Raw genomic sequence first — 24,600 nt, 5'->3', positions numbered from 1 at the left:
TCAGCTGGACCTGGTTACCTGAGCCTCAGGTGGCCCTGGGCGGGTGGGCAGCTGCCATCCGAGGCTTGCCTGCGCCTCGGGTGACCCTGGGTGGCTGTGGGGCTGAGGGGACTGGGGGACTCCAGCGGCAGGGCTGAGGGGATTGGGCACCACCATCTTGTGGCTGTGGGCGCCGCCATCTTTGAGGGCATGGTAGTCAATTAACATATTCCCTCCTTATTGGCTATGGGTGCCACCGTATTTGAGGGTGGGGCAGTCAATTAGCATATTCCCTCCTTATTGGTTGTGGGCTGCCATATTTGAGGGTGGGACAGTCAATTAGCATATTCCCTCCTTATTGGCTGTGGGCACCACCATCTTTGCAATGGCGTGAGGGTCAATTAGCATATTTCCTCTTTATTAGATAGGATATGTATAAGTAAAAAAATATATATATATATGTATATATATATATGTATATATATATATATATTTTACATATATATATATATATATATACATATATATATATATATATTTTTTTATATATATATATATAATGGGCCCCCTGTCCACTTGGCAGATCTACAGTGTTATATACTTGGTTAGGAGATTTTTCTCTCAGAGGCTATTCCAAGCAAGTACATTTCTATTAATAGGATTATTCTGAGGCAAGGGAGAGGCAGGTTGGTCTTTGGTCAGATCTGTAAAGGAAAAGAAGATTATATTTAAATTTTACTGTAAAGCTAACAGAGCAAATACAGTATTTGACATTTATGTAAATAGTTGTTGAATCAGTGAATCACTAAAAAAAGCCCTTTTGACCATCAACTAGGAAGGATATAAGCTTTTCCAGAGCAAGGAGTTTGTTTTGTTAGCTCTAATATACCTAGCACCTAGAACAGTGATGGGCAACCTTTTGAGCTTGGTGTGTCAAACCGCACCAAAAAACTGAGCATAACTCGGGCAGTGTGTCACTTTGAGGAAAAAACTAACTCCAAGACTCTAGTCGCAAATGTTTTATCCTCAGGAGCAGCAAATGTTTCATCCTCGGCATGCGGCCGCGTGTCATCAGAAATGGCTACGCATGTCAGTGCTGACACGCGTGTCATAGGTTCGCCATCACTGACCTAGAACAACAGGTACTCAGTGAGTACATATTGAGTGAATAAATGAGAACACCATTCATTTATTTATCAAAATATTGGTGAAGAAAATGAAGTCCCCTCTGGGAAAGGTTGTGCAGTTGGTCACTGGTGCAGCTGGATAGTGCTGTATACTGTACTATGATGTCCCTTTTTGACTTGTATGAGTCATGGGTATGATTATTAAGAAGCAGAAAACAGCACTGGCTGGTTTGGCTCAGTGGTTGGAGCATCAGCCCGTGGACTGAAGGGTTGTGACTTTGATTCCCTGTCAAGGGCAAGTACCTTGATTGCAGGTTCGATCCCCGGCCACAGTTGGGGTGCATGCGGGACAATCGATGTTTGTCTTTCCGGTCAATGTTTCTCTCTCTGTTTCCCCTACCCCCTTCCTCCCTTCACACTCTGTTTGAAAATCAATGGAAAAAATATCCTCAGGTGAAGATTAAAAAAGAGAGAGAGAGAGAGAGAGAAAAGAAGCAGAAAATATTTTAAAAAGTTAGTCGTCTTGTAAAAATTCTTCCAAATGGCTCCAGAGGCAGATACTCCATGTTTCCAGCTGTCCTGTCAGCAAGTACAGTTTTGGTATGTGTTGTTATTTTTGATTATTGGCTGAAATGGGATGTTCCTACATTAGTATAGCAGGAGCTTTGTTTTTGCTTTATACATACAAAGCCATTGTCCTTTCATGGTAGTGATTTCATTCTCTTCATCAATCTTATTAGGCACAAGACCAATTGCACCATGCCCTACATCTTAATAGGCATGATCTGACTTACATAATGCTGGGGAAGATTCACTTGCTGGCGGGAGAATTGGACAAGGCCATCGAAATCTACAAGAAAGCTGTGGAGTAAGTGTACCTGTTTCCGTTAGAGCAGGGGTGGGGAACATCTGGCCTATGGGCCTTATGAGGCCCATGAAATCATGTGGTCTGGCCCTGCCAAGGCATTAGTGGTGAGTTAATTAAGTGTTTGACCAAATATAGCAGGCTAATTTTTAAATTGATAATTTTGTATGGCCCACGAATGATCTTATAAATATCTAAATGGCCCTTGGCAGAAAAAAGGTCCCCCAACTGCCCAGCTTTAGAGCAAGGAAAAACTTAAAAAAAAAAAAAAAAAAGGGAGTAGATATATGAATTCTCAAGCCTACGAGAGAATATATATGACTGATAACTAGTTGTATGAATTAGATGAATTAGAGTAAATGTTATGCTAAGGTTAAGAGATTCCAGTGGCCTAAATAAGGAAGATTTGTATTTCTTTCTCACCTAGGTGGGCAGCTGTGCTCTACAAGGTCAATCAGGGACCCAGGTTCCTTTCTTATTGACTCACCATTGCTTAGGTTGTTGTCTTCACCTGCATGGTTGAAGCTGAGTTACTATAACCTCCATGTTCCGGGCTGTGGTGGGGGGTGGTGGTACCAGAAACTACTGAATAAAAAGCTTGTAGTGTTTTAAGTGACCCAGAAGCTGCACACCTCTTCACGCTTGCGTTCCATGGTTCAAAATTAATGAGGTGGGCACACATGCTTGGGAGAAGGGTCTTATTAGCATGAGACCAATATCTTGTTTTTTTTAAAAATATTATTTTTTTAAACCTCCTATTGATGATGGAACTGACTGGCTTTCCCAGGATGATGTTCCATGTTTTCTCTCTAGATACACGTTATCTTGCCTTTTCTGTATAGGGTTTTGCCTTGTTTGAAATGGGATAGCTGTTGCCATGATGCTTTAATGTCTCGTTTGTTTGGTCATTTAATAGAATGCCTGGTCACAGAGTCTAGTATTCGTGATAATTAGACTATGAACTAAACTTAATTTGTTAAATTAATACGTTAATTAACTTTGTCTTCTACCATAGTAATGATGTAGTAACTTTTCTGGTTCTGTCAGTCATAACACAGCTTTCTGAATTTTCTTCAGTCACATTTTGTGCCTAAAAAGATAGAAATATCCCTCAGTTAGTGAAGTTACAAGAGACTTTTGTCATCAAGAGGCTATGTTTATGTGGACAAGTAGGAAGTAGCCCACATAGCATATGTTAATCTTCTGTGGGACTGCTGGAAGCCTTAATTTGTGACCCCTGGCTTCTAGAAGATGAGTTCACATAAATCTGAAGGGTGACATTCTTTCAGTGGTTGGTCAAGGACTTAAGTCACAAGAATTTCCAAGAGGACAGCTGAGCATTTGAAGCCTTACTGAGAATGTGGAGATCCACAGCTTGGAGATAGCAGTTTTGGTGGGGGGAGGGATGCTGCCAGAATCATGGAAGTTAGTTTGGGGGAGGGAGGTGATGAAAATGGATATTTATTATGGCAAAGTGAAGCGCAAATACTCAGTTGAACTGAGTAAGCTTTGTTTGGCCAGCTCAGGTCTCCCTGGCTGGGGTTTTGGCCCCTCTGATTCTGGTCTCCTGATAGGTAACCAGCACCCTACCTCATTGCTTAGAAGCATGCAACACTGTTCCTCATCTTTGGCATTTTACTGTTGGTACTGTTTGATGATCCTGTAGTCAGATCATCTTAGCTCAGTGTAGCTTTGGTTTTGTAACAAAGACAAATATTAGTGAGGGATTGGGAAAGCAGATAATCTTTTACCTAAGTCAATGGCTAATTCTTTCCCAGAGTTGGTATGTCTTCCTTTTTTTGTTTAGTGTGGCTGTTTCCCATGGCCTTTTGTTTAATGTGGAGAGCAGAGCATTAGGGCCCTTAGAATCCTAAATTACACAGAAAATTATACAGGTTGCCATTGTGCATACAGTGAGAACAGGGAAAAAAAGAAAAGAAAAAAAGAAATCCCACCAGAAGGAAACTGGCTAAAGCTATGTATGTTCCATACTGGCTTGGTGTATAAAGAATTATTCTTTAATTCTGTCATTATAATGAAGACAGTCACATAAAATATTCAATAGGTTTTGTCTTAGGACTTGGACTCCAAGAAATGGTCCTGAAAAAGAGTCTGGATTCTAAGTCCTATTTCTTTCTTTCTTTTTTTAAAAATATATATTTTATTGATTTTTTTTTTACAGAGAGGAAGGGAGAGGGATAGAGAGTTAGAAACATCGATGAGAGACAAACATCGATCAGCTGCCTCCTGCACACCTCCTATTGGGGATGTGCCCGCAACCAAGGTACATGCCCTTGACCGGAATCGAACCTGGGACCTTTCAGTCTGCAGGCCGACGCTCTATCCACTGAGCCAAACCCGGTAGGGCACCTATTTCTTTCTTGTTGAGCAATCCTCCCTGTAGCCAGCGTTGAGATGACACACTATTGAGGGCAATTTCCCAAATCGTCCTAGGGAATTTCCAGGGAGAGTGGGACACACACTGTCTTTCAGATGTTGCATGAGGGCATGTTACTGTGCATGTGCCTCAATATCTCATTCACATCTTGTTTCCTTTTGAGCATCTCTTTGTTGATCTCTGTGTTGCAGGTTCTCACCAGAAAATACAGAACTTCTTACAACTTTAGGATTACTCTACTTACAGGTAAGGAGAACTCTTTACTCATTCATGCATTGATGTTAGAAATACTTTGGATTATGTGTATTGTGGTTTCCCTGCATTTTGGTTTTATTTTAGCACATTTTACTAAAGTTCATATGAAGCACACCAACCTTACTCTCTGCATTATTATATTCTTTATCTGTTAAAGGAATTAATTTTCTCCATTCAAATAAAAGCTGCAATTATAATTTTTAAAGGAAAGCGCATATATGAGAAATAACTGGTCATAAGGACTGTCATTTTGTTGTGGGGAGAGAGACAGATACAAGTTAGCACTATCAGGGCTTTGGAGCTAAGGCCATTTCTGTTGTTCCTTTTTCCCAGCCAGGTCCTATAGAAAAGAAGAGGCAAAACATTGTCTAGAATAAGAAGTCTATCTCCTTCCTGAGTGTGAATGAAATTCTTTTAGCTCAATCACTTATCAGCCTGAGAACTGGGCCCAGAGGTCCTGGAGGGACCTCTACTCGCCCCATTTCCCCATCAACTCCCAAAGTTCACTGCTCAGCTGATCCTGCCTCCAGTTCTGCCTCTTTGGTAGCCTTTCTGTTTGTTTCATTTTTCTTTTAAAGGAATTAGGAGTTTACCCCTGAGCCTTCCTGGCTTTGGCTTGGGAGGTTGACCCCAGGGGAGATGAGGCTAACCAGCTCATTTCCTGCCAAGAGACATTAGTGTGGAGCATATTATGGCAGAGATAATTCCTGGCAAATAGATACTTTGATCTTGTCAAGGGACAAATGTGGGGATTTTTAGTTTTCTTTTTTCTATCTGGTATCTATAGCTCTGTTTTGTGAAGAGAACTCAGAAAAGTCAGGGTGTAATTGGCCAGACTCCTGAACTGTTATCTCCTCGCTGATACAATTCTCTGGTTTGCTTTTTCTCTCCAAGGTTGGCATTTACCAGAAGGCATTTGAACACCTCGGAAATGCTCTAACTTATGACCCTGTTAACTACAAGGTACTGCAGGCTGTCAAACCCCAGAGCCTTCACATAGATGGCCCACTTCTAGAGGTGATCTGGCCCTTGAAAGCATTTTGAATACCTGAGAAATTACCTTTTTTCTTAGAAAAATTATTAATAAACATGGCTCTTCTCATTTGAAAATATTGTTAGGTGTTGGTGTTCTGCTTGTTATTTTCCAAAAAAGCACATTTGTTATAACAGACCTGTAACTTATGCAGAAAGCAAAATTGTAGTATTGGTCAAGTTTTATGTATTTATGAAATTAGCAAAGCCTCCACAACTATAAAAATACTTCTGGTGAAATGATTTCTAGTTTCTTAATGAATTTTCAGTTACAACCTTGTCCAGATATGTCTTTAGGGGTGAGAAGATCATTAAGTGGATGAATGTCATTGAGGGAGATGCAGCAAAACAGGCTGTGAAGGATACAGACTCAGTCCTATCTCAGAGTCACATTAGCCTGACTCCATCAGCTCCCCGCCTGAACCCTGGACTGATGAAGCCTAAAGCTGTGTCACCTTTGTGCTGTGGCAGAAGGAAGTATACTTTAAGTAGCAAAGAAAGGAGTATTTGAGTTGTCTGGAGTAGCACTTAATGTATCAAGTAGGGCCTACAGGGAACAGATTAAAGGTAGTATGCTCAGAAATATTGCCTTCTCTAGTTAGAAGTAGGAAACAAATGAGCTGGGTAAAGTCAGTGACATTTTTATCTTTCTTTTTCTGTACTGTGCCAAAGAAAGCCAGAGTGTGGGGTGCAGGGATTTCTCATGAGCATTTGTCCCAATAGCTTGAATGTATTTTATATGTCTCTGGAAGTTTTTCAGTCACGCTGTGCATTATCTACACCCAGGAAGGCTCCTTCACTGCTACAGCCTTTTTGGGAATGACTGGATTATCACCTTCCCATGTCCTGTGTTTTCAGGCCATCTTGGCAGCAGGCAGCATGATGCAGACCCATGGAGACTTTGATGTTGCCCTCACCAAATACAGAGTTGTAGCTTCTGCTGTGCCAGAGAGTCCTCCACTTTGGAATAACATTGGAATGTGTTTCTTCGGCAAGAAGAAATATGTAGCAGTGAGTGTCTCTTCACCTTCCTTGTTTGTGCTATTGGGTCTGCCCAGCTTGCCCCACCTTCACCAAGTGCCCCTCTCTCTTGCAGGCTATCAGCTGCCTGAAACGAGCCAACTATTTGGCACCCTTTGATTGGAAGATTCTCTATAATCTGGGCCTTGTTCACTTGACCATGCAGCAGTATGCATCAGCTTTCCATTTTCTCAGTGCAGCCATCAACTTTCAGCCAAAGATGGGGGAACTGTACATGCTCTTGGCTGGTAAGAGACTATTGTGTGGAAACTGTCTCCACAGTCTGTAATAAGGGGAAAATGAATTAGAATCATTGGAGGCCAGTGGCTAAATGTACTGTAGAAGCCATGCCCTTGCAGGTCCCATAGAAATCTGGATTATTGTGCTAGAGCTTGAAAAACAATGAAGGAAATAATGACAAAGCATTTGGTTGTTTCTAACTTGGGGCAATTTCACTCAGAGACCAACAGGTTAAATCAAGATCACCCTAGTTTATCTTTCACCAAATGTTTTCCCTTGCCTTGACTATCTATATACACACTGAGGGGCCAGATGATGATGATCTCTGAATGCATAATAATCTGGCCACTCAGGGTATATCGTATATAATAAAAGGCTAATATGCAAATTGTCCCCTCGACAAGGAGTTCGACCAGCAGGCAGGCCGGCCAACCGCCCATGTCCCCTTCCCCTGGCCAGGCTGGCTGGACCCCACCCATGCACGAATTTATGCACCGGGCCTCTAATATATATATACTGAGTAGCCATATTATTATGCGTTCAGAGATCATAATAATATGGCCACTCAGTGTATATAAAAGCCTAAGCAACCATTACGACCGAACAACCAGAACGACTGGTTGACCTGTCCCTATGATACGCACTGACCACCAGGGGACAGACACTCAATGCAGGAGCTGCCCCCTGGTGGTCATTGTGCTCCCACAGCCAACCTCCCACAGCCAGCCAAATGCCCCCTGTCCCTCACCCCCGGCCGGCAAATCTCCCGAATCCCTCCCCTGTCCGGCAGGCCCTACCCAGCCCCAATCGGGAATGGGTGAGACAACCCGCATAGGCCCTGATCACTGGACAGGCCTAGGTAATATGCTAATTAGATCGGACATCATTCCGAATGTCCTTCCAGATGAAGCCAGGGCCGGAGGGAAGTCTGGGTCCTGGGTGCGTGCCAGTGGCCAGAGGGAAACATGGGTCCCAGGTGCCAGAGGGAAGCCGGTATCGGCAGCCGGGGGAAGGAAAGCCTACTCTTGCACAAATTTCGTGCCTCAGGCCTCTAGTTTATTTATATGTATATATTGAGCCCAGCTAAGTTCCAGATATCATTTAGTGTACAAGAGATATATCTTACAGGGTTGACGAGGGGGTTGCATGATTAAGTAACCAATGAAAATTAACTATTACTGGTTTTACTGTTAGTTACTGTAATACAAAAGATTGACTAAATATTCTTTCTAGGGAATATTTCTCTGTCCAAAAGCAGCTTGCAAGTTCTCATTGACTTTGGTCTTCAGGTGTTGTTTTTAGTCATTATTGTGGGGTTCTTATAAGAGAAAGGTTGCAAAAACAAATCAAGTGTTGGTTATTTGGGGTTTGCCTGAATACAAAGCTAGCCTAGTTCTAATGGGGATAGGAATGTAAACAAATTGCCACACTGAAAGGCACAAGCAGCAATTCTAACATCTCAAAGTAGAGAGGGCCTTCACACTGTTCTGAAGGCTAAGCTGGAATTCAGTCACACAGAATTACTGAGGAGCCAGTGAACAAAGGCATGCAGCCATGAAACTGCATGCTGTACCCTGTCATTAGTGGGCAATAGTGCTATCAAATGTAATGGGAGATGAGTCATAAAAGATAGTTTGGGGTCAGATGATGGAGGGCCATGAGTATAATGCAAGGACATTAGACTTTATCCTCGAGGCCATTTTCCCAGCTGTATTCCTAGATCTCTTAAGTGTCTGGTAGAAGTGAGTCCATGTTGGGGGAAAATGGAGTGGGCAGGCCTTCCAGATGTCCTACTGATGGCTTAAGCCCTCTCCCCCTGCGCTCCCTCTGCAGGAGGCAACCAGCTGATCAGGGGAAGGCGACGCCCCCACACGCCTCTGCTGCTGCCACTGCCAGCCGCGAGGCTGCCTAGCCTCGGCCATCGCAGCCACTGTGGCTTGCCCAAGCCTTACCCGGCCCTCATTGCCTGATCCTTGGGCCCTCGCAGCGGCAGCGGCCATCGGCGGCTTGCTGAAGCCTCAGCTGGCCCTGGGCAAGCAGCAGAGGCCATTGGCTGCGAGCTTCCCCGTGCTTAACCAATTGGGTGCGCTCATCCAGTGATGGGCAGACCGCGTCTTCCAGGGTTCTCCTGGCTGCAGGTGTGCAGGTATCCCTCTGGCGCTGGGTCACTGGGTCCGGCTGCTAGAGGAAATTTCCTACATTGGATGCCTGGACACCTGGAGGCCTCCACCGATTCCCGACCCTGACCCGAGGGGCGTTGAGGGGCGATGGAGGCGGCCTGGGAGTTTGAGGAGCCACAGGAAGGAGCTGCCTTTCTCAGAACCCCTGACCCACTGTGCTGAAGGCCAAGGTGGGGTGTGGCCAGGCCAGGAGCTCTTAGCTGTGAAGCTCGGAATTTCCCTCGCCTGCCTTCGCTGCCAGTGCGGAGGTTTCCCAGCAGAGCGGCTCTGCTGCTGCTTGGCAGAAGGAATCTGTGATCCTCTGGGCAAGTGGCAGCGGCCATCGGGAGCGCTCACAGCCACCACCGCCATGTGGGGGCGTATAGGCCGCCCTCTACCAGGCCTGTCTCCCCCGCCCCGTCCCTGCTGCCATCATGTCCCCAACGCTGCAAGTCCCCGCCCACCTGTGCCTTCTGCGCACACAGCCTGCTGATCGGTTGTTACTGTGACAGTGTTCCGACCAGTTTGCATATTACCCTTTTATTAGTATAGATACTTGAGGCTTCCAGAAAATACTGGTTTAAAAAGTGAGAGTGTCCTGGTGCTGAACAAATTTTAAAGATCAGGATTATGGGTGATGGAGGGCCAGTGAGGATTCTTTTTTAGTTTTACTTCATTTTTTTTTTTTACTTTTTTTTTTTACTTCATTTTTTTATTAAGGTATTATATGTGAACATATCTTACCATTGGCCCCCCCACCCCACTCCCATACATGCCCTCACACCCCAATGTTTTGTATCAGTTGGTTATTCTTTCTTATATGCATGCATACAAGTCCTTCAGTTGATCTCTTATCTCCCCAACCTCTCCCTAACCTTCCTGCTGTAATAATTTGACAGTCTGTTTGATGCTTTACTGTCTCTGTATCTATCTTTTTGTTCAACAGCTTATAATTTTCTTTATTATCCATAAATGAGTGAGATCATGTGGCATTTTTCTTTCATTGACTGGCTTATTTCACTCAGCATAATGTTCTCTAATTCCATCCAGGTTGCTGCACATGGTAAGAATTCCTTCTTTTTTATGGCAGCATAGTATTCCATTGTGTAGATGTACCACAGTTTTCTGATCCACTCATCTGCTGACGGGCACCTAGGCTGTTTCTACAACTTAGCTATTGTAAATTGTGATGCTATGAACATAGGGGTGCATATATCCTTTCTGATTGGTGTTTCTAGTTTCTTAGGATATGTTCCTAGGAGTGGGATCACTGGGTCAAATGGGAGTTCCATTTTCAGTTTTTTGAGGAAACTCCATACTGTTCTCCACAGTGGCTGCACTAGTCTGCGTTCCCACCAGCAGTGCACGAGGGTTCCTTTTTCTTTTTTTTCTTTTTTTTATATATTTTTTATATTTTTATTGAGGTATTATATGTGTACATATCTTACTATTACCCCCCCACCCCACACCCACACATGCCCTCCTCCCCCAGAGTTTTGCGTCCATTGTTTATGCTTATATGCATGCATACAAGTCCTTCGTTTGATTTCAAAACTTCCCCACCTTTCCCAAACTTTCCCCCTGTAATTTGAAAGTCTGTTTGATGCTTTACTGTCTCTGTATCAATCTTTTTGTTCACCACTTTATAATGTTCTTTACTATCCCTAAATGAGTGAGATCATGTGGTATTGTTCTTTCATTGACTGGCTTATTTCACTTAGCATAATGTTCTCCAATTCCATCCAGGTTGCTGCAAATGATGAGAATTCCTTCTTTTTTATGGCAGCATAGTATTCCATTGTGTAGATGTACCACAGTTTTCCGATCCAGTCATCTGTTGATGGGCACCTAGGCTGTTTCCAAATCTTAGCTATTGTAAATTGTGCTGCTATGAACATAGTGGTGCATATATCCTTTCTGATTGGTGTTTCTAGTTTCTTCGGATATATTCCCAGGAGTGGGATTACTGGGTCAAATGGGAGTTCCATTTTCAGTTTTTTGAGGAAACTCCATACTGTTCTCCACAGTGGCTGCACCAGTCTGCATTCCCACCAGCAGTGCACGAGGGTTCCTTTTTCTCCGCATCCTCGCCAACACTTGTTGTTTGTTGATTTGTTGATGATAGCCATTCTGACAGGTGTGAGATGGTACCTCATTGTTGTTTTGATTTGCATCTCTCGGATAATAAGTGACTTTGAACATGTTTTCATGTGTCTCTTGGCCTTTCTTCTGTCTTCTTTTGAAAATATTCTGTTTAGGTCTGTTGCCCATTTTTTTATTGGATCATTTATCTTCCTCTTATTAAGTTGCATAAGCTGCCTGTAGATGTTGGAGATTAAACCTTTATCAGTGATAGCATTTGCAAATATGTTTTCCCATGCAGTGGGCTTTCTTGTTGTTTTGTTGATGGTTTCTTTTGCTGTAAAAAAGCTTTTTATTTTGATGTAGTCCCATTTGTTAATTTTCTCTTTAGCTTCCATTGCCCTAGGGGCAGTGTCAGTGAAGAAGTTCTTGTGGCATATGTCTGATATTTTGTTGCCTGTGGATTCCTCTAGTATTTTTATGGTTTCCCGTCTTATGTTTAAGTCCTGTATCCATTTTGAGTTTATTTTTGTGTATGGTGTAAGTTGGTGATCTAGTTTCATTTTTTTGCATGTATCTGTCCAGTTTTCCCAACACCATTTATTGAAGAGACTGTCTTGACTCCATTGTATGTTCTTGCCTCCTTTGTCAAATATTAATTGAGCATAGTGGTTTGGGTCGATATCTGGGTTCTCTATTCTGTTCCATTGATCAATATGTCTGTTCTTGTGCCAGTACCAGGCTGTTTTGAGAACAGTGGCTTTGTAAAAAACTAATAGACTTAATAAATGAATTCGGCAATGTAGCGGGATACAAAATTAACGCCAAGAAATCTATGGCTTTTCTATACACCAATAATGAACTTACAGAAAGAGAGACTAAAAAAGCAATCCCATTTACCATCGCACCAAAAAAATTAAGATACCTAGGAATAAACTTAACTAAGGAGGTAAAAGACCTATACGCAGAAAACTACAGGACACTGAAAAAAGAGATAGAGGAAGACGTAGACAGATGGAAGAACATACCATGTTCCTGGATTGGTAGAATCAACATCATTAAAATGTCCATACTACCCAAAGCAATCTACAGATTCAATGCACTCCCCATCAAAATACCAACAGCATATTTCACAGACCTAGAAAGAACTCTCCAAAAATTCATCTGGAATAAAAAAAGACCCCGACTAGCCTCAGCAATCCTCAGAAAGAAGAATAAAGTAGGTGGGATCTCAATACGAGGGTTCCTTTTTCTCCGCATCCTCGCCAACACTTGTCGTTTGTTGATTTGTTGATGATAGCCATTCTGACAGCTGTGAGAGGGTACCGCATTGTCATTCTGATTTGCATCTCTCGGATAATTAGTGACTTTGGGCATGTTTTCATGTGTCTCTTGGCCTTCCTTCTGTCTTCTTTAGAAAATATTCTATTTAGGTCTGTTGCCCATTTTTTCATTGGATCATTTATCTTCCTTTTATTAAGTTGTATAAGCTGCCTGTAGATGTTGGAGATTTAAACTTTATCAGTGATAACATTTGCAAATATGTTCTCCCATACAGTGGGTTTTCTTGTTGTTTTGTTGATGGTTTCTTTTGCTGTGCAAAAGCTTTTTGTTTTGATGTAGTCCCATTTGTTTATTTTCTCTTTAGCTTCCATTGCCCTAGGGGTAGTATCAGTGAAGAAGTACTTCCGGCATATGTCTGAGATTTTGTTGCCTGTGGATTCCTCTAGTATTTTTATGTTTTCCCATCTTATGTTTAAGTCCTGTATCCATTTTGAGTTTATTTTTGTGTATGGTGTAAGTTGGTGATCTAGTTTCAGTTTTTTTGCATGTATGTACAATTTTCCTAACACCACTTATTGAAGAGACTGTCTTGACTCCATTGTATGTTCATGCCTCCTTTGTCAAATATTAATTGAGCATAGTAGTTTGGGTCGATATCTGGATTCTCTATTCTGTTCCATTGATCAATATGTCTGTTCTTGTGCCAGTACCAGGCTGTTTTGAGAACAGTGGCTTTGTAATACAGCTTGAAATCTGGTATTGAGATCCCACCTACTTTGTTCTTCTTTCTCAGGATTGCTGTGGCTATTTGGGCTCTTTTTTTCATTCCAGATGAATTTTTGGAGAGTTCTTTCTAGGTCTGTGAAATATGCCATTGGTATTTTAATGGGGAGTGCATTGAATCTATATATTGCTTTGGGTGGTATGTAAATTTTAATGATGTAGATTCTACCAATCCATGAATGTGGTATGTTCTTCCATCTGTTTACGTCTCCCTCTATCTCTTTTTTCAGTGTCCTGTAGTTTTGTGCGTATAGGTCTTTTACCTTCTGAGTTAAGTTTATTGCTAGATATCTTAATTTTTTTTGTTGTGATGGTAAATGGGATTGCTTTTTTAGTCTCTCTTTCTGTAAGTTCACTATTGGTGTATAGAAAGGCCATAGATTTTTTGGCGTTAATTTTGTATCCTGCTACATTGTCGAATTCATTTAGTAAGTCTATTAGTTTTTTGATGGAGTCTTTTGTGTTTTTTATGTACAATATCATGTCATCTGCAAATAAGGACAGCTTTACTTATTCTTTTCCAATTTGGATGTCTTTTATTTCTTCTTCTTGTCTAATTGCAATGGCTAGTATTTCCAGCGCTATGTCAAACAAGAGTGGCGAGAGTGGGCATCCCTGTCTTGTTCCTGTTCTTAGGGGAAATGGTTTTAGTTTTTGCCCATTGAGTATGATGTTTGCTGTGAGTTTAACATATATAGCTTTTATTATGTTGAGGTATGATCCTTCTGTTCCCACCTTGTTGAGAGTTTTTATCAAGAAAGGGTGTTGGATTTTGTCAAATGCTTTTTCTGCATCAATTGATATGACTATGTGATTTTTATCCCTCAATTTGTTTATGTGATGTATCACATTTATGGATTTGTGGATATTGCACCATCCTTCCATTCCTGGGATAAATCCTACTTGGTCATGGTGTATGATTTTTCTGATGTACTGCTGGAGCCGATTTGCTAGAATTTTGTTGAGGATTTTGGCATCTCTGTTCATTAGGGATATTGGTCTGTAATTCTCTTTCATTGTGTTGTCTTTATCTGGTTTTGGTATTAGGGTGATGCTGGCTTCATAGAAGGAGCTTGGAAGTGTTCCTTCCTCTTGAATTTTTTGGAATAGTCTGAGGAGGATAGGTTTTAGTTCTTCCTTGAATGTTTGGTAAAACTCTCCTGTGAAGCCGTCTGGCCCCAGGCTTTTGTTTGCCGGAAGCTTTTTGATGACTGCTTCAGTTTCGTCTATAGTTATTGGCGTATTGAGCTGTTTAGATTCTTTCTGATTGAATTTTGGAAGGTTATATTTTTTTAGGAATCTGTCCATTTCCTCCAGGTTGTCCAGTTTGTTGGAATAGAGTTGTTCATAGTATTTTTTAACAATCCTTTGTATTTTGGCGGGGTCTGTTGTTATTTCACCTCTTTCATTTCTGATTTTGTTTATTTGGGTCCTCTCTCTTTGCTTCTTGGTGAGCCCGGCTAGAGGTTCATCAGTCTTGTTTATCCTTTCAAAGAACCAGCTCTTGGTTTTGTTATTCTTTTGTATTGTTTCTTTGGTCTCTGTGTCGTTTATCTCCGCTCTGATCTTTATTATTTCCTTCCTTCTGCTTACACTGGGCTTTTCTAGTTGCTGTTTTTCTAACTCTTTGAGTTGTAGGGTTAGGTAATTTATTACCATTGTTTCTTGTTTTTGCAGTAGGCTTGTAGAGCTATGAACTTCCCTCTCAAGACTGCTTTCACTGTGTCCCATAGATTTTGGATTGTTGTGTTTTCATTGTCATTTGTTGCCATGATATTTTTTTATTTCTTCCTTGATCTCTCTGGTAACCCAGTCATTGTCTAATAGCATGCTGTTTAGTCTCCATGTGTTTGATTTCTTTGGATTGTTTTTATTGTAGTTGATTTCCAGTTTTATTCCACTGTGGTCTGAAAAGATGCTTGACATGATTTCTATCTTCTTGAATTTGAAGAGACTTTGCCTATGTCCCAACATATGATTTATCTTTGAAAATGACCCATGTGCACCTGAGAAGAATGTATATTCTGTGGCTTTGGGGTGAAATGTTCTAAAGATGTCAATTAATTCCATCTGGTCTAGTGAATCATTTAGGATTGATGTTTCTTTGCTGATTGTCTGTTTACATATATATTTTTTATTGATTTTTTACAGAGAGGAAGAGAGAGGGATAGAGAGCTAGAAACATTGATGAGAGAGAAACATCGATTAGCTGCCTCCTGCACACCCCCCACCAAGGTACATGCCCCTGACCGGAATCAAACCTGGGACCCTTGAGTCCGCAGGCCGACGCTCTATCCACTGAGCCAAACCGGTCTCGGCTGATTGAGGATTTGTCCAATGGTGATAGTGGGGTATTAGAGTCTCCCACTATGATTTTGTTGCTGTTAATCTCTCCCTTGATATCCTCCAGGAGTTTTTTTTTAATGTATTTGGGTGCTCCTGTATTGGGTGCATATATGTTTACCAGAGTTATTTCTTCTTGTTGGATTGCTCCCTTTAGTATTATGAAGTGGCCTTCCTTATCTCTTGTTATGTCTTTCACTTTGAGATCTAATTTGTCAGAAATAAGTATTGCTACCCCAGCTTTTTTTTCATTTCCATTTGCCTGGAAAACCTTTTTCCCTCCCTTCACCCTCAGTCTGTATGTGTCTTTTTTTCTGAGGTGGATTTCTTGTAAACAGCAGATATATGGGTCTTATTTTCTTATCCAATCCGTTACCCTATGTCTTTTGATTGGGGCACTTAATCCATTTACATTTACAGTTATTATTGATAGGTACTTATTTGTCGCCATTTTTATTCTTTACCCCTGTGTTCTTTCTTTGCTTCCTATTTCTTTTTTTTACAGCAGACCCTTTAGCATTTCTTGCATTGCTGGTTTGGTGGTAATAAATTCCCTTAGTCCTTTTTTGTCTGTGAAGCTCCTGATTTCACCTTCAATTTTGATTGATAGCCTTGCTGGGTATAGTATTCTTGGATTCAGACCCTTCCTTTGCATGACTTTGTATATTTCATTCCATTTCCTTCTGGCCTGATGAGTTTCTGTTGAGAAATCAGTTGCTAGTCTGATGGGGGTTCCTTTGTATGTAACTTTCTGTCTCTCTGGCTGCTTTTAAGATTCTTACTTTGTCATTGTTAGCCAGTTTAATTATATTGTGCCTTGGCAGGGTTCATTTTGCTTGGGACTCTGTGAGCTTCTTGGATTTGTGTGGTTTTTTCCTTCCTTATATCAGGGAAGTTTTCTGTCATTATTTCTTCAAACAGGTTTTCTATTCCTTGCTCAGTTTCCTTTCCTTCTGGAACCCCTATTATGCGGATGTTGTTTTGTTTTGTGTTTTCCCAAAGTTCCCTTAGGCTCTTCTCCTGCTTTTTAATTTTTTTTTTCTAGAAGATGCTCTACTTGGGTATTTTTTTCCATCTTGTCTTCTAGCTCACTGATGCGGTCTTCTGCTTCTTCTAGTCTACTCTTGATGCTTTCTATTGAGTTCTTTACAGCAGTGATGTCATTTTTTATTTCTTCTTGGTTCTTCTTCATTTACTCTTGGTTCTTACTTATATTGTCGAATTTGTCTTCCATTCTTTTCAGCCACCTTATGACAATTTCTCTGAATTCTTTCTCTAACAGGTTTGTTGCCTCTATTTCGTTTACTTCCTTTTCTGGTGATGCCTGCTTTTCTTTCATGTGCGGGCTGTTTCTTTGTCTCCCCATGGTTTCTCTTCTCAGGATTTCTGGTTACGTAACTCTCTCTCTTGTGTGTTGATTTAAAGGTTCAAAATACAACACACCAGGTACAACACACAAGGCACTGAACAGAAATGTATTCACGATGTTAATAACCTCCGATAAAGGTGACCTCCAGAGCAAGGCAAATTAGGGGATAAAAGAGAAAGAAGAAGAGTAAAAAGAAAGAAAAAAAGAGTGTCAAAATGAAATTGGGAAAAGAGAAAAAAAAAGTAAGAGAGACAAGAACAAGACTAAGAGAGAAAAGGGGAACCACCTATATATGGGGAGAAGACTCCAGTAGAACAACCACTAACCCAGCAAATGCCAGCAACAAGTACCTGGAAATTAATACAAACTACAACACCAAGTAATATTAAGCGAGGCGAGGGAAAACAGATGTAAAAAACTAGCAAAAACAAAGCAAACAAAAAAACCAAACAAAAATAGAATAAGCAAAACAGTTTCACAAAGAAGCATAAAAATTTGGTATGATGAACATTTAAGCAAACAACAACAAAAGGACAGAGAAAAACAATTGTTGAATAGTTAAGACAGCGAAGAGAGAGGTGTGCATGGACTTGGAGCAGGGGATTGGAAGTTAGGTATATAAGTAATGTGAAATTTTAGCAGGGGATAAACAGAAAGAATAGGGAAAATCTAAAGCAGGAAAGAGTTAAGATAAACAGGACACCAAAAGGGGAAAGGTTAGGAAGAGAGTGATGGCATAAAGTTAGCGTTGAGATAGGATAAAACGATGCTGAAGGAAAGATGAAAATAGGATGTAGAACACTGATCACAAGGTAAAATAAAGAGAAAATAAAATGACACTTTAATAAAAAAGAAAAAAAGGTAAAATAATCCTATGTAATAAAAAAACAATATGCAAATTAACCACTCCGCTACACCCACCAGCCACGCCCACTAGCCAATCAGGAGTGATTATGCAAATTAACCCCACCCAAGATGGCTGTGGCCATGGAGAGCATGAGGGAGGCTTGGGTTTCCCCGGTGATGGAGGAAGCCAAGCTTTCTGCACACCCTGGCCAGCCCAGGCCTCTGCTTAAGGCTACAAAGTTTCAATTATAGAAGACAGATAAATTCCAAAAGAAATGGCTGCCATCACAGAGCAAGCAGGAGGCTTGGCTTTGCTCCAGGCTACAAAGTTTCAATTGTAGAAGATAAATAAAATCCCAGATACCAGGGCCTCCGCTTGAGTTGCTGGGGGATGTGGCTGGCCTGCAAACCACCACAGGCCCCTCCACACCCCAAGGGAACCCCCACCCTGATCTGGGACACCCTTCAGGGCAAACCAGCCGGCCCCCACCCAAGCACCAGGCCTCTATGCTATCTAATAAAAGAGTAATATGCAGATTGACCATCACTCCAACACACAAGATGGCTGCCCCCGTGTGGTCAAAGATCCTGCCCCCATGTGGACACAAGATGGCCACTACAAGATAGCCAGCTGGGGAGGGCAGTTGTGAGGGACCAGGCATTCAAGGGAGGGCAGTTGTGGGCGATAAGGCCAGTAGGGGAGGGCTTTTGGGAGGGACCAGGACTGCAAGGGAGGGCAGTTGGGAGTGATCAAGCCTGCAGGGGAGGGCAGTTAGGGGTGACCAGGCCGGCAGAGGAGGGAAGGTGGGGGTGACTGGGCCTGCAGGGAAGGGCATTTGGGGGGGACTCAGGCCTGCAGGGGAGAGCAGTTGCGGGGGACCAGGCCTGCAGGGGAGGGCAGTTAGGGGGGACCAGGCCTGCAGGGGAGGGCAGTTAGGGGCAAACAGGCTGGCAGGGTAGCATTTAGGCATCAATCAGGCTGGCAGGCGAGTGGTTAGGGGGTGATCAGGCTGGCAGGCAGAAGCGGTTAGGGGCAATCAGGAAGGCAGGCAGGCGAGCATTTGGGAGCCAGCAGTCCTGTATTGTGAGAGGGATGTCCGACTGCCCATTTAGGCCTGATCCCCAGCAGTCCTGGATTGTGAGAGGGATGTCTGACTGCCCGTTTAGGTGGGATCGAGCCTAAATGGGCAGTCGGACATTCCTCAAGGGCTCCCAGATTGGAGAGGGTGCAGGCTGGTCTGAGGGACAACTCCCCACCGTGCACGAATTTTGTGCACCGGGCCTCTAGTAGTAGTAATAATACTGATTGAAATAATAATATAATAATTAAAAAGGTAAAATCAAGTGAGGAAAAAAGAAAAAAATTTAGTTTCTTAAGTAAAAGATGCAAAAAAGGAAAAAAAAAATAAAATGTGCAGTAGTGAAGGTCATTCACTTCCTCTATTGTTCTGTTTGGCTGCCTGTTTCTCAGTCAGGACAGTATTGCAGTTCCCTGCGTTCCACTGCTCCTCAGTGTTGTAAGCCAGTCCTGATTTTTAAGCAGGCGGTGTCTTAATTTCTCGTATTCATTTATTTTTTATTACACAGAGTCAATTTGTGATTCAGCCCCTGGGTGGCAGTGTTTCTGGATCGACTTCCGGTTCTCTCTAGCCTTCTTTCCCTGTGGCACTCAGTACTGGTTTATCGAGGTGGGCTGCCTCAGAGCTGGCTCTGTGATGGTCACTCTTAGCTCCGATCCCCACGTTCCAGAAAAACAACTTCCCCCTGCAGTCTCCCAGGGAATCCCCAACTGGGTTATCTTATGTATTGGGCTTAGTAATCAGAATCGGAAAGCCCAAGTGTGTGGACAGTGGGTCTACGTGCAAGACTAAGCAGCCTGCACACCTTTGAAATTCTCAGTCTGACCCTCCTCGTCAGATCAAAATGGGTTGCTTTTTAGAGATCCCTTCTGTTAGCAGCTCTGAGGATCCCCTTCCACATTCATGGATCACGCCAGCCCCAACAGCCACAGATTTTTCTAGGCATAGACTTTCCTGGTCCTCCAGCTCCCGCAAAGCGTGCGTTTCTCTCTCCCGCCGGGACCAGAGACCTCATCCTGTCCCTGGCGAAATCTGACCTTTTCGTGGTGGAGTGAAGATCTCCCTTGAATCTGTGTGTTTGTACCGATTGGGGACCGGTGCTCTGGGGTCACAGCTGTTTGGTGATCACCGCAGTTGTGGATTTTCAGGCTTCCGATAAAATCCTCTTTCCCTTTTATGATGGCGCAGCTTTTGCGTCCAAGCCAGCAGCTCCGGGAAGGGACCCAGCTGCAGTGGGGCTGCCAGGTCAGGGGAACCCCATCCAGCAGTCCCCCTCCTTCTCCTGGAGTTTAGCTGTCCCTTAGCTTGCCAACAAACACTCCCTGTGCGAGCCTCAACTGTTCTTTCTTTCTGCTCCGGGGCAAGCCTCAGGACCCGTCTGTCTATTCCGCTGCCATTTTTCCTAGTCCAGTGAGGATTCTTAAGCAGCATAGTGACATGTTCAGATTTGTTTGAAAGTTGTTGAGAAACCTGGAAGTATTGTGACAAGTGGATGGATGCAGATAAGGACATTGCCACAGCCTGAAACAACTTGGGCAGTGTCAGAAAAGAAACTGCAAATGGTGTTCAGATAACTTGGCAACTGATTGACTGCAGAAAGGGAACTGTTGAAGATGACACCAGGTAACTAAGCTGAATGAGTAGATGGTGGTGCTAGGAGCTGAGGAGGCAAAGGAGCAGTTAAGTTGTGGGTACAGAATGCACTCTGGTCTTGAAACATTCCTTCTGCTTTCTAAGCGGGGCTTTCTAGTCTCAGTCCTCACTTTCTTTGTTTCAGTGGCTTTGACCAATCTGGAAGATACAGAGAATGCCAAGAGAGCTTATGACGAAGCAGTCCGCCTGGATGAGTAAGCTGCACCTTGGGGAATGGTGTTGGGGAGCGCTAGACTCCAAAGCCAAGAGGTGGCCTCAGACCACTGGCTTTGCCTGAGTCAGTCCAGTTGCTTGCTCCCCATGGCCTCTGTGCACAAGGCATGTGTGGGAGGATGTGGTACTAAGCCCGAGGGGAGCTGACACTGCCACGTTCTAAGGAAGTGTTCCCAGCCCCAAGTGTAGTAGTTCGGAGGCCAGAGAAAGTCACAGCTGGCAGTGGACTTTGGCTGCTGGTAGCCATGGGCTAGATGGAATCTCAGATGCAGCTCTGGGCTCAGTGTAATCTAAGATAAAGGTGACTCTCTCCAGGCTTATTCCACTGGCATTGGCTAGGCAGCAGGGTAGGTATCACTTCTTCAACCCACCCTGGTGGTCCCTGCTGAGGGCTGAGATGTCAGACTTGGTCCTGATACCTGCTTTGCTGGTGGGCAGTTATTCCTTATTCTTTCCCACAAGTCCACACATAGCACGTGTGTTCCTCTTACCTTGCTACAGAATGGAGAAATCTCTACTTATAGTCAGTTTTGTTTTTTGTGTAATGAGAATCTCTAAATGACCATTGGTTGAGAAGCCTAAGCTTCATAGAATCCCTGTCTGTTTGCCATAGGTATAACCCTTTAGTCAACCTGAACTATGCTGTGCTGCTATACAACCAGGGTGAGAAGAGGGATGCCCTGACCCAGTATCAGGAGATGGAGAAGAAAGTCAACCTACTCAAGGACAGTAGCTCTCTAGAATATGACTCTGAGGTATGTCTTTTTTAAAAAAATATATTTTTATTAAATATGTTAATATTTATATTAATACTAGAGGCCCAATGCACGAAATTTGTGCAAGGGGCTCGGCCCTCATAGCTGTGGCTTTGTCCATGAAGTTGTCTGGACGGTCATCCGGTCTAATTAGCATATTGTGCTTTTATTATTATAGATATAAATGAGGAAGAAAGAAGTAGAGAGAGAGAAACATCAATGATGAGAGAGAATCATTGATTGGCTGCCTCCTGCATGCCCCACATGGGGATCAATCCCGAAACCTGGGCATGAGCTCCAATCAGGAATGGAACCTGTAACCTCGTGGTTCATAGGTCAATGCTCAACTGCTAGCCATTCTGGCCAGGTGTCTTTTTTTTTTTCTTTTAGAGAAAGAGGCAAAGTTGCGGGGGCGTGCATAGAGGAAAGAGAGACATTGATAGGTTGCCTCCTGCACACGCCCTGACCGGGGATTTGAACCCACAACCTTTTGGTATATAGGACGACACTCAACCAACTGAGCCACACTGGCCAGGGCATGAGATATGTCTTTTATTAGCTCCTAAGGAGCCATAAGCAAGCTGTCAGTACACTTTTGATCAAGCACAAATAATCCAAAGATAACCTGTTATAAGCTCATGCCTATTTTGGCTTTGATGTTCCTGGCAGCATGAATTATTCAATTAGTGACAGCCTGGAAGAAAAAAAAAACTTTCCTAGAAGAAAATAGTAAGAGGAAATTCAGGCTTACTGAGCCTGTTATTGATAATACAACCCCTCTGAGATGAGGCCCATATCTCGTTGTAGCTTCCTCCCACTTCTCCTGTAGACTCAGTAACATACCAAACTTGAATTGTTAGGTTTGAGATCCTGTATGAACTTCCTTGCCTCACTAAGGGCAGTCTGTGATTTATGCTGTTTGAGAAATATTTCCTTGTAATAAGTATTTCCTCCCTCAAATGCTAGTGCCAGTAGTCACTATTTCAGCTATAACGCCCCAGGTAGAAGGCCTAGGCAGTGGGTAGGCTTGTCTCTGCCAGTCATACCTTGATTCTTTTTTTCTTCACATGTGGGCACAAGATGGTGGAGATGGCGCAGAAGTTGGGAGCTGCTCTCCAGGTTGGGGAGGCACTGGTCTGGACAAAATCAGTTAAAGACCCCAAATCAAAGCAACGGACGACGTCAACTAGCAAAGCTGCCAGTTTCCCGCAGCCTCTGGGCTCTAATCAAGCTCTAGGACAGGCAATGTCTTCCGCGGCTGCATACGGCAAGCTACCCTCAGGTAGGCTACACACAGTGCCATGAAGGCCTCATGGGCATAGCCACATGAACCAGCCAAGAGGTTACAAGCTTTGAGTGAGCCTACCCTTTTCAGACTCAGACCCTGTCCAATGGAATATTGTTTGGAAGGGAGAAAAAGTCTCAAGGTGGCCAAATTGGCACTAGTTTCTTCAAAGTAAGTTGTTTATTAGGTAACAGTTACTGGCAGGCTTACTTGGATGGTTAGCACACTGGGTCTTTACAATATTCAAGTTTAGAAATATATTACAGTACTTTCTATTATATAGTCTTGTTTCAAATCTCACTGCCTTATCATAAGTTGACATGGTGCAGATAATTAAAGATTTCTTTTAGTGAGTCATTGAAGGCAAACTCGACTGTTTGCTTCATTTCTTGTTATGGTCTAACTTCACAGCTGCAAAGATATACCACAGTCCCAGTGATGCCAGAAAACATGGGGTTTCTTGAAGTTTAACAGTGAAAATAATGATTTCTTTGGGAATTCTGGAACAAGAATTCAAGTCACCATCTCTTCCTCTGGAGCTGGAGCCCAGGTAGAAGCATGTCCAAGTGAAGCAGCAGCACAAATAAGAGAAAAATAGGAATAGGATGACCGTAGAGTAGGGGTTTCTCTGGTGATGATGTGCCAGATTAAGAAAGGTCACATGACAGGTAGAGTGGAGGCCAGCATGTTCCCTGGGCACCACAGAACACAGCATGTGTTGTGATGATCATGTGGAGCCTGAGGCCTCTGCAGTCCCCCATTGGTCCCCATCACCTCACCCAGGAAATGAGAAGCCAGCCAGATAGATCCTTTAAGAATGGAGAGCAAGGCTTATGGTTCTAGGTATGTAGTTCCAAGAGCCAGCAGGGTACATGACTATTTGCTTTAAAAAAATTTTTTTTATGTTTAAAATTTTTATTTAAAAAATGTTTTAATTTTTTCTGATTTCAGAGAGAGATAAAAACATCAATGGTGAGAGATAATCATTGATTAGCTGCCTCCTGTATGCCCCCTACTGGGGATCAAGCCTGAAACCTAGGATGTGCCCTGATCAGGAATTGAACCATAACCTCCTGGTTCATGGGTTGACGTTCAACCACTGAGCCGCACCAGCTGGGCTTGAAAGAACTTTTGTCTCCTGGCTGACTGACCCCTTCCTCTGTGGGAGGGAAGTTGGAAACCTTTGCTCCATACCCTGGCCATCACAAAGCCTTGGCTTAGCTGAGGTGATCCTCAGGTTGTGGGGCATGTCAACCCCAAGGCAAACATAAATCTTACATTTATAATTTAGCTCTAATAGTCTTAATTTAAAATATATATTTTATTGATTTCAGAGAGAAAGGGAGAGGAGAGACAGAAACATCAATGATGAGAGACAATCGGCTGCCTCCTGCACGCCCCCTACTGGGGATCCAGCCCGCAAACCAGGCACGTGCCCTTGGGTGGAATCAAACCTGGGACTCTTCAGTCTGCAGGCCCACGATCTATCCATTGAGCCAAACCAACCAAGGCTAATAGTCTTAATTTAAAAGGAAAAAAAAAAGATGAAAAAAGCTCTGTAAATTGAAGCTGAGCATGTTGAGTATCCTAGTTGCACTTGCCCAAGGGAATCCAGAACAGTACCTGTATCTTATTCTTGGGAGAGGTCAGAGTATAGAGTCAGATCATGTCAGTATGATAAGAAGTAAGAGGGAAGGGCTGCTCTGGTTATCAGCACCAAGGATTTAAAAAAATGGAAGAACTTTATTTAAAAAATTTTATTTTTTGATTGATTTTGAGAGAGAGAGAGAGAGAGAGAGAGAGAGAGAGAAAGACACCAAAACATGGATTTGT

The 24,600-nt window shown here is 42.9% G+C and overlaps 1 protein-coding gene across 6 annotated transcripts in view; it reads left to right on the top strand.

Moving 5' to 3' along the window:
- The window catches only part of BBS4 (Bardet-Biedl syndrome 4), a 183,494-nt gene that overhangs the window by 121,042 nt on the left and 37,852 nt on the right, over nucleotides 1–24,600 (top strand). For 4 of the 6 annotated variants that reach the window (XM_054725064.1, XM_054725061.1, XM_054725059.1 and 1 more), the window contains exons 8-15: nucleotides 1,847–1,974; nucleotides 4,561–4,615; nucleotides 5,519–5,587; nucleotides 6,515–6,667; nucleotides 6,753–6,924; nucleotides 20,639–20,708; nucleotides 21,341–21,482; nucleotides 22,563–22,764. In XM_054725064.1, the coding sequence (XP_054581039.1) occupies nucleotides 1,847–1,974; nucleotides 4,561–4,615; nucleotides 5,519–5,587; nucleotides 6,515–6,667; nucleotides 6,753–6,924; nucleotides 20,639–20,708; nucleotides 21,341–21,482; nucleotides 22,563–22,764 (991 nt within the window). Of the gene's footprint in view, nucleotides 1–1,846; nucleotides 1,975–4,560; nucleotides 4,616–5,518; nucleotides 5,588–6,514; nucleotides 6,668–6,752; nucleotides 6,925–20,638; nucleotides 20,709–21,340; nucleotides 21,483–22,562; nucleotides 22,765–23,178; nucleotides 23,384–24,600 lie in introns of those variants that run through there. The other 2 variants (XM_054725043.1, XM_054725073.1) reach the window with 2 other exon arrangements.

This window comes from Eptesicus fuscus, chromosome 2, assembly GCF_027574615.1.
Source record: "Eptesicus fuscus isolate TK198812 chromosome 2, DD_ASM_mEF_20220401, whole genome shotgun sequence".
NCBI lineage: Eukaryota > Metazoa > Chordata > Mammalia > Chiroptera > Vespertilionidae > Eptesicus > Eptesicus fuscus.
This window is presented reverse-complemented; position numbering and strand designations above follow the sequence as displayed.